This window comes from Anolis carolinensis, chromosome 1 (genome assembly GCF_035594765.1).
Source record: "Anolis carolinensis isolate JA03-04 chromosome 1, rAnoCar3.1.pri, whole genome shotgun sequence".
Classification (NCBI taxonomy): domain Eukaryota; kingdom Metazoa; phylum Chordata; class Lepidosauria; order Squamata; family Dactyloidae; genus Anolis; species Anolis carolinensis.
The window spans coordinates 23,452,264-23,474,873 of NC_085841.1; the positions used below are offsets into that span (position 1 = coordinate 23,452,264).

Consider the following 22,610-nt stretch of genomic DNA (forward strand, 5'->3'; position numbering starts at 1 on the left):
ACAAACATGAGTTAGTACTAAAAAAAAATCCCTGGTGTTGATGAGAAAGAGAGCCGGAAAGCTAGAAACACATGCTCAGAATCTGGGTAAGGAAAATTTCCCTGGGGCAGCTTGGCCCCGAGCCAGTAAAACCTTATGACAAATCAGAGGTTTGGAACTACTTAGTTAAACTCTACAACTATACAGGAAGTTAGTCTGGGTTATCAAAAGCCAGGCCTTTAACTTGTCTTGTGACCTCACAGCTCAGATCATTTGACCTCAGCAGTTGGGATTTCCTTTCCCTCGCAGGACAACCCATTTAAGGGCCCTTATCAGGTTCCCCCTGCTACACCGCAGCATATGTCTTTAATCAATTTAGACTTCCTTTTGTTTGAAATTAAGTATTTTAATTTTTTAATTGCAAATTGCCTAAACATGGCAACAGTTTATAACAGGTCCCACTGTCTACTTGCCTCTTTGTGAATCTTAAGAATGTATCTACACTGTAAAATTAAGGCATTTTGACACCACTGCCTTGGCTCAATGCAGTGCAATCATGGGAACTGTAGTTTTATAATGTCTTTAGCCTTCTTTGCCAAAGAGTGCTGGTATCTCACCAAACTTCAACTTCTGTGATTCCATAAAATTGAACCATGGCAGTTAAAGTGGAGCCAAACTGCATTAATTCTATAGTGTAGATCAGTGGTTCTCAACCTGTGGGTCCCCAGATGTTTTGGCCTTCAACTCCCAGAAATCCTAACAGCTGGTAAACTGGCTGGGATTTCTGGGAATTGTAGGCCAAAACACCTGGGGAGCCACAGGTTGATAAACACTGGTGTAAATGCACCTTTAGAATGGGTCCTTTCTTCCTTTCTCTTTTCTGCCTACCTGCCTCCTTCCTTCCTTCCTTCCTGTGTCCTCTAATCAGTGTAACTTGGGTGACCAAGAAAAAGAAATGTATCTTTAATGACCCATATTCCTTAAGTGACTAGCTTTCTGTTTGATTTTTTAAAAAAACTTTAATTGAATTATCTTTGTCACAAACCGTAAAGACACAATATAGGACTAGTCTCCCCAGAAGTCACCCTTTGTCAATACAAAGATAGAGAAATGCTTCATCTTGTTCAGTTTAGGTTTCTTATGGTTTTATCCTTAGGCAACAAAACTGTGCTTGAAAATGTCCCCTACACAATAATTCAATATGGATACTTACAGCATTAATTACTGCAGCCATAAGCTGTGCAGGTGAGTGTTTTTCCTAATATTTTGTTGCAATTTTTTTGTTCAGAAATCAGTTTCTGATTTACAAAAGGGTGCCAATGTTAGCTTGTTCCAGCTTGCAGAAGCAACAACAATGTGCTTTGGTACCTGAAGACCAACATATTTTCCCATCCTAAATACCTTGGTGTCACCTTAGATCGAACACTAACATATAGGAAACACTGCATGAACACCAAGCACAAAGTAGCTGCACGCAACAACATCCTGCGGAAACTGACTGGCAGCGCATGGGGTGCAGACTCACAAGTAATAAGAACATCAGCCTTGGCCTTGTCTTTCTCAACTGCTAAGTACGCCTGTCCTATCTGGCAAAAGTCTGCCCATGCAAAGCAGGTGGACATAGCACTGAATGAAACATGCAGAATCATCACAGGATGCCTTAAACCTACACCTGTCGATAAACTCTACAAGTTAGCTGGCATTGCCCCTCCTGACGTGCGACGGGAAGTCGCTGCTAACTGCGAGAGAAATAAGGTTGAACACTGTGAAAGCCACCCACTGCATGACTATCAGCCTCCTCCCACCAGACTCAAATCAAGGAAGGGCTTCATGAGAACCACCACTCCTCTTGATGTTCCTCCAGCAACAGCAAGGGTGTCTCTGGCAATTCTAACTGGATGGCCCCCCATGAGGGTCTTCCTCCAGGGGCAAACCAAGAATGGGCAACTTGGAAGTTCCTAAACAGACTGAGAAGCGGAGTGGGCAGATCAAAAGACAAGATGGCACTACCTGGAGGAATCCTCCACCTTGTGTGACTGTGGAGCAGAACAAACAACTCAGCATATGTATGCTTGCCCACAATGTCCTGCCTCATGTATGGAGAAGGAGTTGTTTAAAGCTACGGACAATGCGGTTGCTTTTGCCTGCTTTTGGTCCAAAACTATTTAGTTGCTTGTGATTTTCTCTCCCCCCCCCCCCCATCATTTTGAAATGTATTTGTCACGAAATGCTTTTGACACGAAATAAATAAATAAACATATTTATTATAGCAAAAAGGCTTGTGGTCTATAGTCCATGTTATCAGATGCTTCGAAGAGCATCAATGAGCATGTCTACACTGTAGAATTAATGCACTGTAACACTACTTTAACTGCCATGTTTCAAACCATGTTTTGTTGTTTGGTGAGGCACCTGCACTCTTTGACAGAGAAAACAAAAGAATGTATAAAACTACAACTCCCACAATTCCATAGCATTAAAGTGGCATCAAATTTTATTAATTTTAAGTGCAGATGCGCCCAATGTTTTCTGGAGGTTAGGATCTCAAACCACAACTACTCTTATGAAGGATCTGCCTTTCCCATATTGAAGGATCTGCCTTTCCCATATTGCTTCTCTAGACTTCCTAATTATGGACTGCAGATTCTTGCAGTTTTATTGAAAGTCCTTCTATTCTTTTCTAGATATATACTTAATCCTCCAGCTGGTGAAACAATGAAGTTTTATAGCAGGCATATCTATAGAAAGAAGCCTGATGGTATAATTGCAATGTGTGCTATTAAAATGTAAACAACAAATTGAAAGAACTTCACTATTTTTATTGTTTGCATGTTTAACCAAATGCCCAGTTCCACAAACACTGAGCTTTAATTTTTCCTTCTCTTTGAAAGATAAAATCTTATTGTCCAAAGCATATCTTGTGACAATCACATTTCATTTTTTATTAGGCTTTCACGCAGAGTAATTCTATTCTGCTGATCTTAGTATTCTTGGATAAACACAAACACACAAGCCACTCAAATAAACTAGGTTAAGTTTTCACACAGCACAGAATTAATGTATGGAATTTGTTTTCACAAAATCTGGTGATGACTAGAGCTTGGAGAAGTTGATTTTGTCGACTGCAGCCCACAGAACACACAGACCTTTTAAATGCATATAAATGTAACTTGGTGCCACTATCACGCTATAATTTATCAGATTATAATTTATAATCTATAAATTATATAATGACAACTTCCCCCATCAACAAAATACGTTCTCTTTAAGATTTTTCTAGATCCTGAAAGTAATCCTATGTATGCTTCCATCAGAGGTCATCACAGAGTCATGACGGAGGAATTAGTAAATTCCTAAGAAAGGATATATCTCTCAGAACTTTATAGGTCCCCATGGCAATTCTATGGTAAGTTCTGGCAAAAGTCATGACATTTGATGCTTTTCACTATTATCCATGGTTTTCTCTTTCCATTGTAAGTTCAGGGACGTATCCCTCAAGGATACAGGAATGGCACTATAATTCTAGCGCTTGACATTTCCACTAGGAGCAGGACCTTTGCAAAACAAATTGATCCTAGTGGCTCATACAACACAAAGCAACACTAAAATAGTCGGTATTATGGCAGAGATAACTCATAACAATGTATTGTCGCTGGGAGAAAATGTATTCCTCAGCTTCTCTTACACTCCATCTATAGTAACAATTAAGAAAGGAAGAAAACCAAGCAAATCATACCATTATCCCTGCTGATCATAAAGTACCACCATAAAGTACTGTGATCCTCTGATACTTTATTACCCCACTGGCTTCAACGTGTGCAAAGTATAGCCTGAGGGTCTCATATGGCCTTCGGGACCATTTTTATGACCCCCAAGGAAGTGATATCACTTCCCATTGCCCAAGAGGCCTGAAAACATGATGAAAACACTCCCCAGACATATTTGTGGGTAATTCTTTCTTTTTATTTCTTGCAGTGTGGACAGCAGCCCTTCAAGGTTTCCCGGAGGCCTAACATGGCCTCCCACTCTTGTCCAGCTTGATGTATGATTTGGAAAGCACAATTGCTTCTAAACACATTTTGGCCACATGATTTCTGTGCCATCTTTGGTAAGATCACCTGCATTCAAAGTATTCAGGTATATTTCTGAGTTTTTTTCTTACCGGTATGTTACACCAAATAGCTTATATTGTGCCAAAAAGGGGAAAAATAGACTGCAGACACGTAAGCACCATTGTCAGCTTGGTATTCATTATGCCTGATTTGGATGCGAAAGCTGTAGTTTGGGATTTCCTGTTTGTTTTCCCTCCTCCTCCCTTCAGCACTGAGCAGATGTGCTTGAAGTGTGTGCGTATGTGTGTGGGGAGTCCTGTGCGCTGTGCTATGAAACTATTCAGTCACTGCTTGCGAATGTTTTGACTCAAAGGATGGAAAGCAATGCGTCCCTGAGCTGCAATAAACACAATCAGGCAAACTGCCTTCCCATAATATTAGATGATGCCATTATTCACCAATCAGAGCCCGAGGTTCCTGCTGCCCGCGCACCAATGAGAAGCCAGACACAACTCCAAAGAAGACCCAGCCATTTGGAACTAAAAATAAAGTATCTGACAGGGCTGGTTTGTTTTCACGGTGCAATAGGAGTTAAGAGATCAGGACAGCAACAGACCTGTTTGTAACTGGGGAGTGGGTTAGACAGGAGAGCAGTGCCTTCCCAAAAGATCTGTGCCAAAGCAATACACAAAGTCATTATTATATCCTGCCAGTGTGAGACACTTCGACATAAAACACAGGACTTTGAATAATTCAACGTGTGCAAGTAAGCATGAAAAGAGCTGTATTTTTTTTAGAACACACCCCGAATGAATTCCTTAAAAAAAACTGCACACAAAGCAGACAAATCTATTTTGTTCATCCAGATCCATGAGATCAAAAATACAATATAAAATCATAAAAGGAACTCTTACCTGTCCTGCAGTGTCATATAGCCCAAGGAGATATTGCTTGCCTCCGACGGTTACACTGACTGCAAAAAGAAAATGCGGCAAGGCATTAGAAGCAAAGCACACATACACAAGCTTTGTGCTTCTCATTTCAGAACACCAAGAAGTACAAGAAGAGAGAATATGGTTTCAATTATTCACTCAGACTCAGACATAATCATTGAAAACTACCACGTCCCACAGAAGGAGAAGGAAATGATTTTTTAAAACAAAAAACACCTCCAAGGCACTTTCATGATGGAGCCGAGCAGAGCAAGCACATTTAAGAAGGCTCCACATGCAAGAAACAGATTGTTCCCATTAAAAGTGTGTATTTCCTCTTGACACATACCAACTTATGTGTGCCCACAATGGAAAGTATTTCAGGACATCTCTACAATTTTAATTTCTCCCCCATCTCTTGCTATTCTTTTTTTTGTGCTTTCCCAGTTTTCATTCACATCTTTGGGCTCCTAAATATGATCATCTTGGCAAACAGTTTCTCAAATGAAGACAGGGGAGAAAGGAAAAAGGGAAAGGGGGAGGAAGGAAGGAGTAAATTGGATTTTCCTACAAAATAAAATGTCCCCCAACTTGCACATTCTTTTTACTTTTCCAGTTTCCATGTACATCTTTGGACCTCTAAATAGGATCTTCTTGACCACCAGTTTATCAAATTTAGAAGATGTGGTGGAAGATGAAAGAAAGGATGAAGGAAAAATGAAAGGAGCAAAAGAAGGAAAGAAAAGAGGAAGGAGAAAAGGAACGAAGGAAGGGGGAGGAGAAAAAAAAGAAGGAAACGTGAAAGGAAGAAGGGAAGGAATGAAAGAGGAAAGGAGGGGAATGATAGACAAGAGGGAGGGAGGTGAAAAGGAAGCAAAGAAATAAAGGAGGGAAAGAACAAGGAGGGGAAGGAGGATGGGATGGAAGAACACAGGTTCTCCACTTAGGAGTTCTCCTGGACTCATTGCTGAGTCTGGAACCATAGAATCATAGAATAGTAGAGTTGGAAGAGACCTCATGGGCCATCCAGTCCAACCCCCTGCCAAGTAGCAGGAAATCTAATTCAAAGCACCCCGACAGATGGCCATCCAGACTCTGCTTAAAAGCCCCCAAAGAAGGAGCCTCCACCACAGCCCGGGGGAGAGAGTTCCACTGTCGAACAACCCTCACAGTGAGGAAGTTCTTCCTGATGTTCAGGTGGAATCTCCTTTCCTGTAGTTTGAAGCCATTATTACGCATCCTAATCTCCAGGGCAGTAGAAAACAAGCTTGCTCCCTCCTCCCTATGACTTCCCCTCACATATTTGTACATGGCTAGCATGTTTCCTCTCAGCCTTCTCTTCTGCAGGCTAAACATGCCCGTCCTCCTGATGTTTAGGAAACTACTTAAAACATGGCTTTTAAAGCAAGCATTTGGAGAGCAATATTAAGTCAGCCACAATAACTTCAGCATTGGTGCAATGTTCTAACTTTGATGTGTTAGTTTGTCAGTTTTAATCTATTGTTATATGCTATTTTAGTTATGTGATATAGTAAAGATATAGGTTTTCCCCTGACATTAAGTCTAGCCATATCCGACTCGGGGTTGGTGCTCATTTCCATTTCTAAGCCGAAGAACCGGCATTGTCCGTAGATGCCTCTTAGGTCATGTGGCTGGCATGACTGCCTGGAGCGCGGTTACCTTCCTGCCAGAGCAATACCTATTGATCTACTCACATCTGCATGCTTTCGAACTGCTAGGTTGGCAGAAGCTGGGACGAACCGGAACTTGTCCAGCTCCCTGGATTCGGATCAGCAAGTTCAGCAACTCAGCGGTTTAACCCGCTGCACCGCCGGGTGATAAATATATAAATATGTGATATATTTATATTTTGTGAGGCATTGAATTTTGCCATTTACTTTGTCCTGAACTGCTTTGAGTGGAGTGCCCTTCCCCCCCAAGGGTTGAGAAAAGCAGTATAGAAATGAAATAAATAAGGGAGTGATGAAGAAAAGGATGGAAGAGATGGAAGTACAGAAGAGTCTCACTTATCCAAGCCTCGCTTATCCAAGCTTCTGGATTATCCAAGCCATTTTTGTAGTCAATGTTTTCAATATATCGTGATATTTTGGTGCTACATTTGTAAATACAGTAATTACAACATAACATTACTGCATATTGAACTACTTTTTCTGTCAAATTCGTTGTATAACATGATGTTTTGGAGCTTAATTTGTAAAATCATAACCTAATTTGATGTTTAATAGGCTTTTCCTTAATCCCTCCTTATTATCCAAGATATTCGCTTATCCAAGCTTCGGGCCCGTTTAGCTTGGATAAGTGAGACTCTACTGTAGATAGAAAGAAAGAAGGAAGAAAAGAACTGAGGGGGAAAGAGAAGAGTGAGGAAAGAGAAAGAGAGAAGGAAGGAAGGACGGAAAGAGCGAGAGTGAGAAGGATGGAATAAGACAGAGAGAGACAGACACAGGCAGGCCTGCTGACTGAAAGGTTGGCGGTTCGAATCCGGGAGTAGAGTGAGCTCCCCTCTGTCAGCTCCAGCTTGTCATGCGGGGACATGAGATAAGCCTACCACAGGATGATAAAACATCAAACATCCGGGCGTCCCCTGGGCGACGTCCTTGCAGACGGCCAATTCTCTCACAGCAGAAGCGACTTGCAGTTTCTCAAGTCGCTCCTGACACGAAAACAACAGCAGCAGAGAGGCGAAGTTTCCCCTCAAGTTCTCGGGGAAGAAGGAGGGAGGCATGGGCAAACTTCGGCCCTTCAAGGGTTTTGGACTTCAACTCCCACCATTCCTAACAGCCTCAGGCCCCTTCCTTTCCCCCCTCAGCCGCTTAAGCGGCTGAGGGGGGAAAGGAAAGGGCCTGAGGCTGTTAGGAATGGTGGGAGTTGAAGTCCAAAACCCTTGAAGGGCCGAAGTTTGCCCATTCTTGCCCCAAGGGAAAGCAGCCTCGTCCCATCTTCCTCCTCCTCCTCCTCTTCCTCACCTGCGTAATGGTCGAAGACGGTGGGCACGTACTCCTCGGGGAAGGCGTCGTTGGCGTAGCTCATGAGGAGGCACGTCTTGCCCACCGCCCCGTCGCCCACCACCACGCATTTCAGCATCACCGCCGCCGCCCCTCCGTTGGCCATGATGCAGAGGAGGAAGGCGAGCAGGAGCAGGAGGCGCCCGGACCCGCCGCCGTCATTGTTTTGTGTTGAAGAGAAAGAAGCGAGGCGCAAAGGAGAACGAGGAGGAGGAGGAGGAGGAGAACGAGGAGGAGGCTCTGGTTGAGAGGCAGAGCTTCAGCCTCTCCCTCTCTCTCTCTCCCCCTCTTTGAGTTTGGTTTCTTTAAATGCTGGAGAGGGTTTTGTGTTTTCCCTCCTCCCCTTTTTCGCCTCAGCAGCAGCAGCAGGCGCCACAAATCACGGGGGGAGGCGGCGGCGTGGCTTCTCCTCCTCCTCCTCCTCCTCCTTTTGCTTTCCTCCTCCTCTGAAGGTGCCAAATTTGGCTCGGAGGGATTTCCCTCCCTGAGACTGGAAAGCGGAACGGGAGACACGTCCACACGGGCCACTTTAGCCCGCTTCGAGACCCCCCCCTTCTCCTTCCTTCACCTCGTCGTCATTAGAAAGGAAGGCCCTGCCTAAAGAGAGAACGGAAAGCAGGGGAGTGAACAGGCACTTTATTTTCTTGCAAGGGGGTGGGATGTCAGGCAGCTTTCTCTCTCTCTCTCTCTCTCTCTCTGTATATGTATATGTATATGTATATGTATATATGTATTGAATTAATGAGGCCAAGCCCTCCCTCCACCCCAGGCCAGTTGGAGAGGAACTGAAAGGAGGAGCCCTGGCTGCCCCAACTGCTGAGGGATCATCTCCCAAGTGCCACCTGCCACCAGAAACGTCCACAGCGCTTTCTCAGCCGGGATGGATGATGTCATCACTTCCGAAGAGGATCCGCTCCATACATTTCAGGGTTGGTTGCTTCTCAAAGGTTGGAGTGGACCTCCTCTACACTGGAATACTTGGACTGGACTGGATGGCCCTTGTAGTCTCCTCAACACTTCCACAAGGTTGTGCTGCCCCCACACTATCTTAGCTACTTGGAAGGTGAACTGGCTGCACAGGAAACAGATCAGAGACTATATGGCGGAATCAAATAAGAATTTATTAACTGGAATTTATTAACTTATTTCCGGTCCAACTTACTTGTCTGAACGTATCTCCTCCTATGAACCATCAAGGACCCTGAGATCGTCTGGGAAGGCCCTGCTCTCGGTCCCACCTGCCTCACAAGCGCGGCTGGTGGGAACGAGGGACAGGACTTCTCGGTGGTGGCCCCTCAGCTGTGGGACGCCCTCTCTGGTAACATTCGGCGGGCCCCGACCCTTCTAGTCTTCTCAGCAGACTGAGAGCCAAAACCAAGGTCACCACAACATCTATTATAGAAGTCCAATATGCTGATGACAATGTAGTCTGTGCGCATTCAGAAGAAGACCTACAAGCCACTCAAAACACCTTCACAGAAGCATACGAGAAGCTCGGCCTCTCACTGAACATCGAGAAAACCAAAGTGCTCTTCCAACAGGCACCAGCTAATCCCTCTGCAATGCCAGGAATATAGCTTAATGGTGTAACATTAGAAAACGTTGACCACTTCTGCTATCTTGGCAGCCACCTCTCCACAAAAGTCAACATCAACACTGAAATACAACACCGCCTGAGTTCTATGAGTGCAGCATTCTTCCGAATGAAGCAGAGAGTGTTTGATGATCGGGACATCCGTAGAGATGCCAAGGTGCTTGTTTACAAAGCCATTGTCCTCCCAACCCTGCGAAACGTGGACGGTCTACAGACGTCACACTCAACTCCTGGAGCGTTTCCATCAGCATTGCCTCAGAAAAATCCTGTGGACAAATGTCAGCGTGCTTGAGGAAGCAAAGACCACCAGCATTGAAGCGATGCTCCTACGCCATCAACTCCGCTGGACTGGCCACGTCTGAATGCCCGATCACCATCTCCCAAAGCAGTTACTCTACTCCCAACTCAAGAACGGGAAATGTAATGTTGGTGGGCAGGAAAAGAGATTTAAAGATGGGCTTAAAGCCAACCTTAAAACTGTGGCATAGACACTGAGAACTGGGAAGCCCTGGCCCTTGAGTGCTCTAATTGGAGGTCAGCTGTGACCAGCAGTGCTGCGGAGTTCGAAGAGGCACGAATGGAGGGCTTAAGGGAGAAACGTGCCAAGAGGAAGGCCCATCAAGCCAACCCTGACTTGGACCGCCTTCCACCTGGAAACTGATGTCTTCACTGCAGGAGAACATGCAGATCAAGAATAGGTCTCTTCAGCCATCTACGGATCCATCCCCAAGACAACAGAGACGGAGGACCATCATCCTCGAACTACGAGGGATTGCCTAGGTAAGTCTAGGATTTAGGAAAAATGTAAAGACGTGGCTATGTGCACAAGTGTTCAATGAATAAGCACTATGATCGTGACACAACCCAAATTATTGGCTTATGTACGAGGTATCTAGCTGAATGGACTTAAGTATTTATATGTTTTTAAGCTTTGTATAATGTTTTTACTAAGTATTTAATTGATTTAACTGTGTTGTATGATTTTATTGTTTTTGCTTTTGGGCATTGAATTTTGCTAATTTATTGTAAGCCGCCTAGAGTCCCCTCGGGTAAAAATGTTGTAAATAATTTATTTATTTATTTATTTATTTATTTTGTGTCAAAAACATTGCATAATAAACAAGTTTAAAAGCAATAAAATAATGGGATCACAAGCAACTAAATAGTTTTAGACCAAAACCGTGCAACAGCATCCGCATTGTCCATAACTTTAAACAATTCTTCCTCCTCCGTATTAACTTATTACCGGAAACCTATTTCTTAGGAATAATAAATAAGAAATTGGAGAAGAATCAAGACATATAATTAAGCTGCCTGACAACTGTGGCGAGACTAGTATATGCAAAAAAACTGGAGATTAAAGGAATTACCAACTCTTCAGCAATGGGAAATAAAGATTTTGGAGGTGAGAAACATGGATGAACTAACCAATTTATTGACAAGTCACCAAGGATTGACAAGAAAATACGTAGACTGGAGCTTAGTAAAAGACTTCTTAAATCAGAAGAAGAACAAAATGATTGTTTAGAGAACATTTATTTTAAATTTAAGAAAGACCATCTGAAATCTAGAGAGAAGAAAAGGAGAAGCGCGAGAAGAACATCAATGATTGGATTAAATAAATTGACTATGGACACGAGGAGGAAGATTGAATTATGAAATGTTTAGTTGACCCTTCTCAACCTTATTTTCCTTTCTAACCCTAACCCTTTACCTCCAAGGCCCTTTCTCCCCTATTCCTCCCACTTTTCCCATATTACCTCCCCCTTTCCAAACATCCTATAGATTTGTTTTAGTATCTCTTTATCTCTTTATCATTTAAATTTATCTCCTAGAAAAACCTAATAAAATATTATATATTTTTAAAAAAGAATTTATTAACTGACAAGAATTTTAGACTTTCTCTCCTTCTGAGTCTCACTACAAAGTACTTATGAGGAAAGGTAAAGTCTTTGAGAGATAGACACAGTTCTGGCTGAACTAAGGCTCTTGAATCTTTATTTCTTATTATTCTCTCTGTCTTGTATAATGTTCAACTGTCTCAAAGATGTATTGTCGAAGGCTTTCATGGCCGGAATCACTGAGTTGCTGTGAGTTTTCTGGGCTGTATAGCCATGTTCCAGAAGCATTCTCTCCTGACATTTCGCCCACATGTATGGCAGACATACTCAGAGGTTGTGAGGTGTTGGAGGTGTCTGAGGTGTCTGCCTGTCTTCCCAAGAGATTTGCAGGATTTTTCAAAAGCAATGCTGATGGAATTGTTCCAGAAGTTGAGAGTGGCATTTATAGATGGTCCATGTTTTGCAGGAGTACAATACAGTTGGAAGGACAATAACTTTATCAACATCTTGGTATCCCTGCAAATGTCCCGATCCACAAACAGTCTCTGCTTCATTCGAAAAAATGCTGTACTCACAGAGGTGAGACAGTGTATTTCAGCGTCATGTGGAGAGGTGGCTGACAAGGGAGTGAAAATGGTCAACAATTTCTAGCATTACAGCTGACATTCCAGAGAGATTGGTTTGTGCCTGCTGTTAGAGCACTTTGATTTTTTTTCAGTGTTAAGTGAACACACAAACCTACTTACCATGACAAAGTGATGATCTAGACAGGGGTCTTCATTGCAATATTTAGAGATATTGGTATCACATTTTTCCTCCAACAGGTTGGGTGCATCATGTAACCTACTTCCCCATTTTTATCTTCACAAATATTCAAAAAGAGGCTAGTTCGTGGGATGGACCATTCTGGCACCATTAGAGCTAAGCAGAGATTGAAACCCAAGTCTTCACTGTCTGTCTATTCATAAATACATTCATCTGAGAAGCCACAAAACAAGAGAAAACACCAACAATGTAATGCACATTACTTGAGAGACATGACAGGGCTGAAAACCAGTGGTTTGATTGGACATTCCTTTGCAGCAAACTCCCTTTAACATCAGAACAGTACTTGATATTTGTAGATATTTATATGCTCTTTAATTTTATTTATGTGGTTTTTACTCAGTGATTCCCAAGTGTTAGATCTCCAGATGTTGGGGAGATGTCCCCAGAATGTCTAACTGTTAGCCAAGGTGACCCTGGCTTCTGGGAGCTGAAGTCCAAAAACACTTTGAGAACCAGTTTGAGAACCACTGCTTTAACCAGTAGTCAGTATGGTTTGATCCTGGAAGTGAATGTTGTAGTAAAGTGCCTTATACTTCAAGCCTGGAAAGTCGCAACACTCATCATTCATCTTTCAATAAGATGGAGATTGTGTTGCTTTATTTCTTTTTGAAAGTACGTCTTGCAAGTTTGATTCGAGATCTCTTTGGCTGTATCACCAGCTTACATAAATATGTATGGCTAGACTGTCATTTTATCCTATGTTCTGACCCCTCTATCTATGTTGTATTTGCAATGATAAAGCACATACTACGTATTCAGAAGTTCTCCGCTCCAGTACATATTATCTTCCGTTGAAAGGATCAGCTGCAAGTGTTGACAAATATATTTTCTGGGTAAGATTAGGGATGCAGTTTGGGAACATTACTTTTTTTTTAACAACACCCAGACTTCTTCATAAAATATCTTTTTATAGCTCTAATATGGAAGAATTTTAACAGCTGGGCATTCTGTTGGGGAAAGAATTTTACCCTCCTGCAACTCCATTGCTCAAGTAAGTTTTTAAAAATTTTATTTTCAAGGAAATTTGCAGTTTTGTAAAATTTAGAGTTTTGATTTTTAAAGAATGCCTTTAAACCTTTCTTAACTGGGAGAGAGAGTGGGGGTGGAAGCCAGATAATCTTGCTTTCTCATTTTAATTCTGTGTTGGCATGATGACACAAAAGTAGCCAGACATCATTATATCAGGTAATACAATGGGAATATAGCTGGGAATATACCGCGATCAGGTGCTATTGGTGGGTTTTGTATAAGAAATGACTGTTGTAGGGAGATGATGGATCATCAATGACTATCATGCTATACCCAGTGGTTCTCAACCTTTCTAATGCCACGACCCCTACATGCCCTGATCCTCTCACGTTGTGGTAACCCACAACCATAAAATTATTTTCATTGATACAGTACTTCATAACTGTAATTTTGCTACTATTATGAATTGTAATGTAAATATCTGATATGCAGGATGTATTTTCATTCACTGGACCAAATTTGGCACAAACACCCAATATGCCTAAATTTGAATACTGGTGGGGTTGGGAGGATTGGTTTTGTCATTTGGGAGTTGTAGCTGCTGGGATTTATAGTTTATCTACAATCAACGATCATTCTGAACTCCACCAATGATGGAACTGAACCAAATTTGGCACATAGAACTCCCATGACCAACAGAAAATACTGGAAGGGTTTGGTGGACATTGACCTTGAGTTTGGGAATTGTAGCTCATCTACATCCAGAGAGCACTGTGGACTTCAAACAATGATGGATCTGGACCAAACTTGGCACGAATACTCAATAGGATGAAATTTGAATACTGGTGGAGTTTGGGGAAAACAGACCTTGACATTTGGGAGTTGTAGTTGCTGGGATGTATAGTTCACCTACAATTGAAGAGCCCCTTGAACCTTACCAACAATAGAATTGAACCAAACTTCCCACACAGAACCCCCATGACCAACAGAAAATACTGGAGTGATTTGGGTTCTTAAGACCATCAGAAATATGTGTTTTCTGATGGTCTTTGGCAACCCCTCTGAAGCCCCCCTTGCAACCCGCCCAGGGATCCCGTTCCCCAGGTTGAGAAATGTTGCTATAAGGCTTCTATGCCAGATTGCCTCCTCAATGAAATAGAGTCCCTAGCTTTGCATGTAATTTGTGTAGTTATCTGAGAGACAAAATAGATCTTACCATGGTAAGCAAGTATAAGCCACATATGTCAATTATAGTTCACCCACAAAACCAGTTCACCACATACATTCCTGATTTGTTAGGACTACAGCTGCTATTCCTTATAGTACAGCTAGCCATGATGGCTGGGGCTGAGCTGATAACTCTTGCAGTCGCAACACATCTGGAGAAATCCAGGTACAGGATGCAGCACAAAACAACTGCTTATCATTTAAGGTACAAGTGCAATCCGCATTCCAATTTCAGGCTCTGAAGAAGATTTTGAGATTGGGCGCTAAGAGGCCTCTAGCAATGTTGCAGCCAGCTAAGGCTCTTCACAAATGTTTTCCATTTCTGTTTTAAAATTAGCAATTTGGTCTTTCTGCACCCATGACTGATTATTTTGTTTTCTTTCAATCCATGGTGAAAAGAACTTGCAGTGTAAGGAGGAAGAGTTCCAAGGGCAAGTCAAACTCACAATTAGCAGAAAGATTGATAATGGTCCCTAACCTCACCAGGACACTCACAACTCCTTGGACAAAAAAATATATATCTCACAGCCTGATTTAAATGTAAGGAGATATTTCAGCTTCAATTTCACACACAGAGAATTAGCTCCATGGACAGTGTGCATTTCCTCCACAGCTTAGTATCCTCCAATATTTAACAGATAAAAGCTGGGACACTTACTGCCAAGAAACATCAGAGTGTGACCAGAAGTTATTAATGGAAAGGAAAACACAAGCTACAGGAGGATGCAGCAATTTGCTTTTGACTGAGCCTACATGGAAGGACAAGATTCTGAGTCTTCTTCTCCTTCCATTTGTTTGAATGCAAACTACTTAAAATTCTGTTTGCATCAGTTGAAGCAAGACAGGGTAAAGGAAGAAGAGAAGAAACTGGGGATTTTAAACACAGATGAAGAAGTATAATTAATTGAGACTAGGCTTGCTAAATTGGGAGAGTTGGAGACTAGGCAGTTCATAAAAATTAGTTTTATCATAGACCAGTGGTGTCCAGCCTTTGGTCCTCCAGCTCCCAGAATTCCTGACCATTCGACAAGCTGGCCAGGACTTCTGGGAGTTGGAGTCCTAAACTCCTGGAGGGAGTTTGGACACCACTGATCTAGACACATTCAGTGTTTCTTTTTTCAGATAAATAAAATAGCAAATGTTAAGAAGAAACCCAATATTATTAGTGACAACAAACATCAAGCCCAGACAGTATTAAAATCTGACATATAATTTAGTTAAAAACCAAGAACAGTTTAAGCCAACCTGACTGTAGACCAGGTATGGGCAAACTTTGGCCTTCCAGGTGTTTTGGGATTTTAGCTCCCACAATTCCTAACAGTTTGCCCATGCCTGCCGTAGACGATCTCCTCCAGCAGAGCTACTGGAGGAAAAGCCCCTTTCTCACAATTATCAATAAATAAACATAATGCAAACTAGTACTTGGAAAAAATTATTTTTTGGAAGATTACTTTCAATATATTGACTGAAGCAATCCTGGAAAACTGCTGTTGTGCGTACCTTCTGCCTAAATATGTCCAGAGTTTGGAAAGGGTAGTTTTACACATAATTTTGTAAAGTTCTGAACCAAGCTCCAGTCAGTGTTGGGCAAGTCAGAAGCTCTGTTAGAAGCATAGAACTATGGGGTTGAAAGGAATAGAAATGACTATGTAGTTCAGCAAAGGCATCCCTAACATATGCTCATCCAGTGAAGGAGAATCCACTAAATTCTGAGGTTGTCAGAAAATCTCAAATAGCTCTTACTGTCAGGATATTATTTCTAATTTTTAGTCAAAATGTCCTTTCATGTAAATTGGTTCTGAGGGTTTAGATCTTATCCTCAGGAGCAACGGAAACCAAGCTTGCTCCATCTTTTACGCAATGCTGTTCTGATATTTGGTGATATCTATTACAGTATAGGGTCTGTACTATAATAGTAATAGAACACATAGTACTGTAATAGAACACAGAATACGTTCAACACAGAATGCGTTCCCAGACTTCATTTGAATGCCCTATTGAAATGAAGGACTTCTGCCCCAAGAAAATTCATGCTGGAGGATCTAGAACAGTAGTTCTCAACCTAGGGTTCCCCAGATGTTTTGGTCTTCAACTCCCAGAAATTCTAACAGCTGGTAAACTGGCTGGAATTTCTGAGAGTTGTAGGACAAGATACCTGGGGACCCACAATTTGAGAACTACTGATCCAAAAGATGCATAGAGAGAACATGTTTGTCAGACATGGATAAATGAAACCATGGCTACTGGTCCTGTTAATGGAGGTCATACTATATTTTAAACCACTTTCTTACTTTTTTCACATAGCCAAGAATGATAATATTATAAAAAGCAAATGATAGGATTAATAACATGACAAATGATTTAGCTACTTTTGAGGAATTGCAAAACCGATAGTAGCACATTAGCTTTGCAGAACTCTGCAAGAAAGTCCTTTAAAATATATTTGTTATATCTTTAAAATACATCATTGCAAGATCTGTCCGAGACCCACTAAAAGACATGGCACTCTTCTGTCTGACTTCTGATTCAGTTCTGACTCTGCTAAGGCATTTTAAAAATCACAAGTTGACAACTTTAAAAATATGAATTCTTGATAGTAAATAAGATGCAACAGTGATGCTGGCTAGAAAGACAATTTGGAAAATGTGCAGTGAAAAAGTGTGTTGCTGCACATGTGAAAACCTTTATAAAAGAAGGAAAATAGCCTTCAAACCACGATTGGGTCTTCTGTTTCCATCTTATCCCAAACAGTATGATGTGGTGCATTTCTGAGTTGGAAAAGTGATGAAGTCATGAAGAATATTAGCCAAAGAAAACCATAAAACCACAGTGACTCCACCTGTTTCATTTTTGAAGTCTAAACCATTGTTTTGTTATCTAACATGCCCATCCCAGTAACATCTATTATTTGCTGGAGAGGGAACCATTTTAAGGCCGTGGCATTCAGTACTTGAAGCAAGAGATTGTTTGAAGAAAACTCATCAATTCAGAATACCCTTTTCAAAGCCGATAGCTTTGATTAAAATCTGTTCATAAATCATTTTAATATCCCTGACTAGTGACCATAAAATTGCTTGAATGAATTTAACACTTTCAGTTATATTCATTAAGTATATAAAGGTCCATTGTTGGGAAAGTTTGCAGTCTGGTGTTTTATTATTTTGGGACATCCACCACACGTTGTTAAGTGTGGACTGACTGGAAAATTGTGCCAGAAGGGAGATGGAGACTAAGAACAATGAATTGAGGTCCACATTATAATTGATCCTGGCAAATTTAAACCAATTTCTTCCAAAAGGGGAAATCAGAACTTCGAAACGTTACTTTTCCAGGCTACAATACCTAGATCTTCACAGCCAATATAGTATGAACATTGACCATGCTGCCTCTGGAATTTGAAGTAGTGTAGATCACAAAAGCAACTTTTCCAAGTTCTTTGCCAAATGGAAACACGCGTCCCAGTTTTTTTCCTTTCTTCCAAATTCTTCTTTGTCTTCAGCTTCTGAGGTCATTGGAAAATGTAATGCCAGCACGTACTGGCACCTGGAAGAAAAACATACCTCATTAAGCTTTAGGAGAAATGGACTCTAGCCCACAAAATCGTAAGCCAAATAACATAGGCCAATGGCCAAACCACTATACCATTTGGCTCTCCAAAGCCACTACAGTAATGGAGCTGGAAGAGCCTACAAGATCCATCCAGTTCAACTCCCTGCCATGCAGGAATATAGACTTGTGTCCATGTGATAAAAGAATGCATATATACATAGAAAACATATGGTTAGTAAATCTTGATGCAATATAGTTCAACCACTTCCTTACATGGTTCACACTAACTCATTTGAGGGAGGCAGTCCTCTGGTTTATCCAAGACTCTAGTCCATTTACACTGTTGAATTATTGCAGTTTGACACCACTGTAAATGGTATGGCTCAATGCTATGGAATCATGGGAGGTTTAGTTTGATGAGGCACCAGCACTCTTTGGCTAAGAAGGCTAAAGATCTTGTGAAACTACAACTCCCATGATTCATTAAGGACCTCATCCCACAAGGAGGGGAGAAGCAGGGGGATTTGTCATTTTATTGTTTGTCTTCATTTTAAAGAAAATTCTCACGGAGCTGACAAAAAAAAAACACAGGACTGCTTCCAGTGGATTTCATCTTTAAAGTGAAGAGAACCCAAGCTTTATGAAGCCAGGGAACAATCAACCCCACTGATTTCACTTAACATAGAAATGGTTGAAACCAGCCATCTGAAAGTGGGATTGCAACTGTTGTATTTTTAGGTGGGATGGGAACTATGGTTAAATTCTCAGTTTCCTTGGGAAATGGAAAGCCACTGAATATCACATTTAGAAAATTCTCCCTGCTTTCCCTCCCTCATTCAGTCCTAAATTGGGGCTGAAACTCTCAGAAATTCCCCAGGCATCAGGTGGCTTTCGTGGAGATGTACTCCCAAAAATTACTTTTCTGAGTACAGCTTTCTATGTGGTTTAAAAGATTATTGAACTATGGGAGCTGATGTTCAACATGAGGTGGAGTACCTTTGAAAAGCCCTTTATATTTAAAATACATTTTAATAACAGTATCTGCCTTGACCAGAACCTCCTATTAGTCTGCCATGAGCTACAGATAAGAGGAGATGATTGCAGAGGGGATTATATGCCTATTTTTAAACTAAACTTTTTGCATGTGACAGAAACTCACGAAATGGAGATTAAACCCACATTTTAAAGCTACAGTATATTGTATCTTTACTTGTGAGTAATGGCAACTAAATGGAGAAAAACTAATGGATGCATAAGATTGAGATGCTCTCTGAAAATTCTGTCTCTTTCCGTCTCTCTAACTATTTACAGGTATCCCTCCACATCCACAGACTCTGCATCCACAGATCCCACCATTCATAGCTTGAAAATATTCAAGGCTGGGCGATTTATTAAAATGCTCTTTCTTTAGATCCATATGGGGCATTTTCTGGTACAAAGGGCTGGCAATTCATTTGATGCCTTGGTGGCACTATGGAACCATGTGATAAGATTGGTCATCAACAAAGGCACTCCATAACATCCAATCTGGTGGTATAGATCTCATTATTCACTTTGACCCCAGTTTCTCTTTTCTCCTCTCCCTTTCTCACTTTGTCCTCAGCTTACTTCAGTGCCTGCAAACTGAATTCAAAGTACAAAAGGATTTGCACTCAGTTTAATTCTGCTGGAGAGAGAGAGGAGAGAAGAGGATGGGATTTCGCTTTTCCAAGTCGTCTTAAGCAAAACTAAAAACACTCTTCTCAGCTTGTATGTTCTTCTTCACTATAACTTGTGCCACCCTAACCACATTCTGATTTTTCTTGACCCCAAGCTAGAACATGTCCAGAGAAGGGGGACCAAAATGATCTAAGGTTTGGAAGCCAAGCCCTATGAAGAATGGCTTAGGGAGCTGGGTATGTTTAGCTTGGAGAAATGAAGGCTATGAGGGGACACGATAGACATGTTTAAATAAATGAACGGATGTCACACTGAGGAGGGGACAAGCTTGTTTTCTGCTGCTCTGGAGACTAGGACATAGAGTAATTGATTTAAATTGCAGGAAAATAGATTTCACCTCAACATTAGGAAGAACTGTTTGGCAGTGGAATATGCCGCCTCATAGTGTGGTGGAATCTCCTTCTTTGGAGGTCTTTAAAGAGAGGCTGGATGGCCATCTTTCAGGAATGCTTTGATGGCACTTTGGGTCTCTTCTATGCCTGTGATTCTATGATTCCACATAGAAAGTCAACACATTATAGTGCTCATATGCACTCTAGATCAGCACTTTCCAAACATTTTATGTTGGTGACACACTTTTTGGACATACATCATTTCATGACACAGTAATTCAGTTTTGCTAGCAAACTGGATGTTAAATCGACTCCTTATAAGAGATGCAGACTCATACATAAATTGTAATATTCAAATGTATGGAGACACAGCATATCTCATGAAGACTTGTCATTTTCATATATATTAAAATATATGATTCATTGCTTAGTTCACAGAGATTTCTAGTTACCTTTGCGTAGCCCACCTACACACTGCAGCTGACACACTAACGTGTAGCAACACACAAATTTGAAAGCTGTGCTTCCTCATAGGACTTGTCTTCTTATGAGAGGTAAAGAAGTAAGATTTGTTATCATTGGAGTGTTTAAATTATGCCTTTGACTATTCTAAATCTGGAGATGTTTGTTCATGAATACCATAGTGGGGCCGGGCTGTGGCGCAGGCTGGTAAACAGCTGCTGCAATAAATCACTCTGACCATGAGGTCATGAGTTCGAGGCCACCCCATGGCGGGGTGAGTACCCGTCAATTAAAAATAAAATATAGCCCCTGCTCGTTGCTGACCTAGCAACCCGAAAGATAGTTGCATCTATCAAGTAGGAAATAAGGTACCACTTATAAAAGTGGGGAGGCAAGTTTAACTAATTTACAACGTTGGAATGAGGAAGTGAGGAAGTGCCATCAGAGTGGATGATGAAGCAGCTGCTCCCCCCTGTGGCCAGAATCGAACATCCCCTCAGGAGAAGGTTAAATTGCCTCTGTATCTGTCTGTCTGTTGTCTCTGTCTCTGTTCGATGTGTTTATAGGCATTGAATGTTTGCCCTATATGTACATAATGTGATCCGCCCTGAGTCCCCTTTGGGGTGAGAAGGGCGGAATATAAATACTGTAAATAAATAAATAAATAAATAAATAGTGTAAAAAGGAAAATGGTTCTCCCTCCTAAATCCCCCTTGCCACAAGGTGGCAAGATATGAGGGAAAGTTGATCTTGGAGGTATTTTGTGCATTTCCAAGTGTACTTTTGGCCATTTCTGAACATGTGAAAAATATGACAACAGATACTTTCTTGAATGGACTAGGAAAATAGTAGCCTTTGAACAGGTTTATAGCCTATCCTTTTGTGTTTGTGCATGTATGCTTAGATGGATAGACACCTTTGTGGAGAAATATTTCATGCAAAATGCAGAAAACACAACCTGTCCTAAACACTTGGCGTTTTACACCAAAGGGAGACCTTGTGTGCGGAGTAGTGTGCCCTCAACCTTTCTCAATCAAAATCTCAGCAACTTATGGGTCTTGTTTTTACATTTCTGTGCATTTGTAAATAAGTACAAATATTATACATTGCCAGTAAGCCTTTAGTGGGCTTCATCCAAAGGAGATAAAACCCAGGTAAATGCTGCACCTCAGAAACATTTTACCAGCTGAAGAAAATGTTTTACTTGTTTGCTATATTACACAGGCCAAATTACTACTGTTTTGCTTTTTTGCGTAGAATTGCATAATGATCAAATAAGCAACAGACAAAGAAGAGTGATGTAGCATACATTAAAGTAAATGATTGTGCTGGCTATCAAGGCCTATTGTATCTGAAATATTTATTCTATCGGTTACAAGCATAGTAATTATTTCTTGCTCTTCTCCAGTTGCAGCTCTGTGAAGCTGCTTATTCCATCAAGTATGATCTCAGAATGTATTTCGATATCCCAATGCCAGACTTGCTGTGAAACCATGTGATAAACCACACTGTAAAAATCCAAGATAAAGATGACGAGATCCATTAGCTCATTCACTGTAATCATCCTCCTTTCCAGAAAGCCTGGACTCTCTTGTTCCTTTGATTCCTCTGATCTTTTTCACAGTCATCTTTGCTTTTTTCAACGAGGAACAGATGGAAATGCATGCCACGTCAAAGTACTGTCATGGTCTAGTGGTATGGATATCCCTAGCTGGTATCTTTGGTCTACAACTGATGCCCCACTGGGGTTATTCTCCCTCATGTAGTACCATGTGCAGCCAAACATAGCCACCCTTTAAATTTCCCACAGTGCTCCCAAGGAAGAGTTTCATCTAACCTTAGCACTGCCCTAATGCAACTCACAGAGTTACTGTGAGGCTAAAATAGGAAGGGAATTAAGTGTACGCCTCCTCTGAGCTTTACAGAGGAAGGGCAGGATAAAAAAAATTAATAATACTTTTTTAAAACTACAAACTTTTTAGCCCTGGAAAAGAATTAATGGTTTAGTTAAATCAGTGACAGAGATTTTCTTTGCTCAAGGCTTTGGGGTATGGGTACCTACCTCTTTTCCGCAACCAGAAAAAGAATGAATTGCATAAT

General features: G+C 41.3%; 2 protein-coding genes and 1 long non-coding RNA gene across 4 annotated transcripts in view; 2 read left to right on the forward strand and 1 right to left on the reverse strand.

Moving 5' to 3' along the window:
* Positions 1 to 4,206, forward strand: part of pigf (phosphatidylinositol glycan anchor biosynthesis class F) — a 71,513-nt gene extending 67,307 nt beyond the window's left edge. Inside the window, exon 5 of the mRNA XM_062971188.1 lies at positions 3,955 to 4,206. Coding sequence (XP_062827258.1) covers positions 3,955 to 4,020 — 66 coding nt within the window. The 3' untranslated portion in view covers positions 4,021 to 4,206. The remainder of the gene's footprint in view (positions 1 to 3,954) is intronic.
* Positions 1 to 8,274, reverse strand: part of rhoq (ras homolog family member Q) — a 47,901-nt gene extending 39,627 nt beyond the window's left edge. Inside the window, exons 1-2 of one of the 2 annotated variants that reach the window (XM_008104892.3) lie at positions 7,951 to 8,274; positions 4,946 to 5,004 (exon numbers count right to left, since the gene is read on the reverse strand). In XM_008104892.3, coding sequence (XP_008103099.1) covers positions 4,946 to 5,004; positions 7,951 to 8,095 — 204 coding nt within the window. In that variant the 5' untranslated portion in view covers positions 8,096 to 8,274. The remainder of the gene's footprint in view (positions 1 to 4,945; positions 5,005 to 7,950) is intronic. The other variant, XM_003217471.4, reaches the window with a different exon arrangement.
* Positions 8,275 to 8,549: 275 nt separating this feature from the next.
* Positions 8,550 to 22,055, forward strand: LOC134296385 (uncharacterized). Its single transcript, XR_010003113.1, has 2 exons — positions 8,550 to 10,363; positions 10,848 to 22,055. It is a non-coding gene; the product is annotated as an uncharacterized LOC134296385 (long non-coding RNA).
* The last annotated feature ends 555 nt before the right edge of the window (positions 22,056 to 22,610 follow it).